A 3,820-nucleotide genomic window follows, 5' to 3' on the forward strand; every position below is an offset into this window, starting at 1 on the left:
GCCCCGGTGGTCGGTACTAGGCCTGGAGACAGGTACTCGGGTCTGTACCGGGAGAGGAACGTCGCCAAGGCCCCCGTAGGCTGGTGCCGGGGCCGGGGAGCTGGGACTAGAGTTGGTGCCGAGGTGGGGAGGGCTTCTCCGTCCTGGCCGTGGGTGCGGAGTGTGACTGAAATGGCGGTGGGGCTCTGGGCTGGGCTCCCGCCCCATCCGGTAACCGGCAGCAGAACTGGGTGCAGCATCCTGGGGTTTGGGGTAGGAGGGCAGGCAGAGCCAGGGTCATCCTCCCATCAGTGGCTGTCCTCTCTCTCCAGGTGAAGGAGAACAACTACCGGGGCCACGGGGACAGCGTGGATCAGCTCTGCTGGCATCCCAGCAACCCTGACCTCTTCGTCACAGCATCCGGGGACAAAACCATCCGCATCTGGGATGTCCGCACCACCAAGTGCATCGCCACTGTCAATACCAAAGGTGGGTACCTGCCTTCCCAGGAGGGCTGTTGGGTCCTGGCAGGACCTCAGCTGTGTGGGACCCGTCTGCAGTGGCACAGTGCTTTGGACCCTTCTTGTGGGCATTGGCAATCGGGGCATCTTTGTTGACTGCTTTTATCTTTGTGTTGCACTCATTTGTAAGGAGCAAGGGCTGATTTACTATGGTGTCAGGACTAGGGAAACTACTGAAATACGATGCTGGCTGTTAAAATGTCCTGTGTACTTGTCTCTGGAGTCTGCAGGCTGCAAGGCTGGAGACTGAGGAAAGGCATGTTTGCGGAGGGCCATAGTGGAAGTAAAGGTTTGCATGGATTCAGAAAACAATTATTTGAATTCATACGCTGGTTAACCCAGATAACCATCTCTGCCCTTGGAAATCTCCAATTTTGAGTTATCGGAGCTGGAAATGGCATTGTAAGGTGGCATAACTGCAACCTGCCTTGTTCTTACCCTCGTTCATAGCATTGTTGGCTTCTGCTTGTTCTGGATCTCAAAGGTCACTGGATTCAGAAGATCTTTCAGTTGATCTTGTTTGGTGGTTGCTGTGATCCCATCTTGGCTGAAATGAGAAGGGCAGTGGTGTAGTCATGTTAGCTTGAAGCTGCAGTTCTGTTAAGTTTGATTTTCAATAACTGTATCTATTTGCTGGACAGCTACTTTATAGGGTTTGTGTGTTAGACTGCAGACCTGGCAGTCTTTCCCATTTGGGAGTGGTTTGGAGTTAGTGGAGCAGATTGTGGCCTTGGATCAGGAATAAAAACTGCCTGTCTGCTTAACTTGTGGCTGCTGTGGATTGTTGAGTGGAAATGTGACCTGCTGCCTTTCTGCCCCTCCAGGGGAGAACATCAACATCTGTTGGAGCCCTGATGGACAGACCATTGCAGTGGGGAACAAGGATGATGTGGTCACCTTCATTGACGCCAAGACGCATCGCTCCAAAGCTGAGGAACAGTTCAAGTTTGAGGTGAATGAGATCTCCTGGAACAACGATAACAACATGTTCTTCCTCACGAATGGGAACGGCTGCATCAACATCCTCAGGTAGATGCCCGTGGTGGTAGGTGGGCAGGGTAGCTGGGCTGGCTGCGACAGACATCAGTCTGCAAGCCCCTTTGCTGCTTTTGGGGAACCAGAGTCCTACACCCCGGTGGTTGCCAACCCTCTGGTGGGAACCGACTTGCTTGCAGCTGAGGTTGCCCTGGTTCTGGGCTGGGCTCCCTGAGAGTGACCTGGGTACTTTGCCTCATTCATGCGGCACTCAATGTTTCCGAGAGTGTGGCCCTGCACCAGTTTGGTTTGCTCACAGTCCCAGTGTGCCTCATGCCTGCCCTGCTTGTAGGCGAGCCCTGTGCTTCTCTCACTGCTTCCTGCCCTCTCCCTTCATCTCCGCAGCTATCCAGAGCTGAAACCCATTCAGTCCATCAACGCCCATCCTTCAAACTGCATCTGCATCAAGTTTGATCCCATGGGGAAGTACTTTGCCACGGGCAGTGCTGATGCGTTAGTCAGCCTCTGGGATGTGGATGAACTGGTGTGTGTGAGGTGCTTCTCACGGTAGGTAGTGCTGTCCCAAAGCTGTTTGCCTCCCCTCTCTGGTGGTGGTGTGGGAGATGGCTCACTGGCTGCTTCTCTTTGTTGCTGCAGGCTTGACTGGCCTGTGCGAACGCTGAGCTTTAGCCATGATGGGAAGATGCTGGCATCAGCATCAGAAGATCACTTCATTGACATTGCAGAGGTGGAGACAGGTAACGGTTTCCTTTTGGGGAACAGCAAGGAGGGAATTGGATGGAGAAGTGCTGGTGGAACTGGGAGGGCACTAGGAGAATCGGTCTGCTAAGGGAAGAGTTTGGCTGTGCAGAGCAGAGCGCCGTGAGGGGGAGCCTCTGCCTCGTTAGTCTGTGGTAGACATGCGTGTCATGTCTGTGCCTTGTCACCAGGTGATTAAAAGGCGGAAGGAGCAGGTGTTTGGCTCCGGTGTGCGCTACCAGGCAGCGTGCAGCGGAGGGCTGGAGGCTCTCCAGGCTGACGTGGCCCCTTTTCCATGCAGGAGAGAAGCTCTGGGAGGTGCAGTGCGAGTCCCCCACCTTCACAGTGGCCTGGCACCCGAAGAGGCCACTGCTGGCCTTTGCCTGTGACGACAAAGATGGCAAATACGACAGCAGCCGGGAGGCAGGCACCGTCAAGCTCTTTGGGCTCCCCAATGACTCCTAATGAAACTGCACAGCGGGAGGCAACGCTTCCCTGCTCTTGGGGATGGAAGAGTCCTTAGTTAGTGTAGGTCAGGGTAAGGAGAAGGCTCCCCTCCTTGACTGCTTGACGGTGCTGCGACCTTTGGCTCAGCTCTGTGTATACTGCTCTTGGGAGCGTTTGTAAAAAAGCAGCTTGTGTGCTGAGGAGGATGTGGGGAGGATACTAGCAGGGCCCCCCTCACCATCTGAGGGCTGCTCTCTCCTCTCTGAGGCGTGGGGAGGCTTGTTCCAAAGGCAAGTGGCCAAAGAAAGTCAAATCACTGAAGATGACTGCTGAGGAGCCTCCTGTGAGAGGAGCTGCACTCTGGCCAGGCTCCCCAGCAGCGATAAGCTACATGACGGTCCCCTTGTCCCCAACGACCTGGTGGTGAGGGCAGGCCTGGGAGCACAGCCTGCCCCTTCCCCTCCCAGACATCCAACATCCCTTCCCTGCACTGGGACAGCGATGAGAGGGTGGGAGGGATGTGAGTTGGGAGATGTTTCCTCAGCTGGGGCTTTTTTTTTTTTTATATATATGCGTGGTTGGTTTTTCTAATTTTGATAAATCCTCTTCCGTAATGAAGGTGCCTGTTGCTGCTGGGGGGGCAGAAGTGGGGTGCTGAACTGTTCTCCTGCGAGCTCCTCTCCCTTCCTTTGCCTCCTTCCCCTTGGCCATGGCAAGGCCCTGGCTGAGGGGTCTGTGTCGAGGGGCTGTCCCCCTTGTCCCCACTGTCTCCTGTCCTGCCCCGTCACCCCACCAGGGGGCGCTGCGCCCCCACGCTGGGGACAAGTGACACGAGGGACACTGCACAGAGGATGGGGACAGCCGCGGGGACCTGTCCCAGCCCTGTAACCCTGCTCCCGCCTGGCAGCACCCTGCATGGATGGAGCAGGGCCGTGGCCCCAGCAGAAGATGCTGCCTGTCCCACGCCATGGCCACCGGCCCCGGGCAGAGCCCTTTCCCGCACCCCTGCCAGGGGTGACGAGTAGTGCCTCCCCCGTCCCCACTCCCCAGGGAGAGCTGTGGGGCTTTTTCCCCCCTCCTGTGCCGGCATCCTGGATCATGGGTCAGGGGAGATGATCACTGCAGAGGAGGTGCAGGCA

The 3,820-nt window shown here is 56.5% G+C and overlaps 1 protein-coding gene across 1 annotated transcript; it reads left to right on the plus strand.

Annotated features, from left to right (window-relative positions):
• Nucleotides 1–311: 311 nt before the first annotated feature.
• THOC3 (THO complex 3) lies at nt 312–2,861 on the plus strand (the record flags this gene model as incomplete). The annotated part of the gene is given in 5 exon segments (XM_009699053.1): nt 312–468; nt 1,325–1,529; nt 1,881–2,042; nt 2,133–2,233; nt 2,536–2,861. Coding segments are annotated over 5 exon segments (951 nt in total), but the record flags the coding sequence as incomplete, so codon positions are not given.
• Nucleotides 2,862–3,820: the final 959 nt, after the last annotated feature.

The sequence above is a fragment of the Cariama cristata genome, unplaced genomic scaffold (genome assembly GCF_000690535.1).
Source record: "Cariama cristata isolate BGI_N322 unplaced genomic scaffold, ASM69053v1 scaffold36190, whole genome shotgun sequence".
In the NCBI taxonomy this organism is placed as follows: domain Eukaryota; kingdom Metazoa; phylum Chordata; class Aves; order Cariamiformes; family Cariamidae; genus Cariama; species Cariama cristata.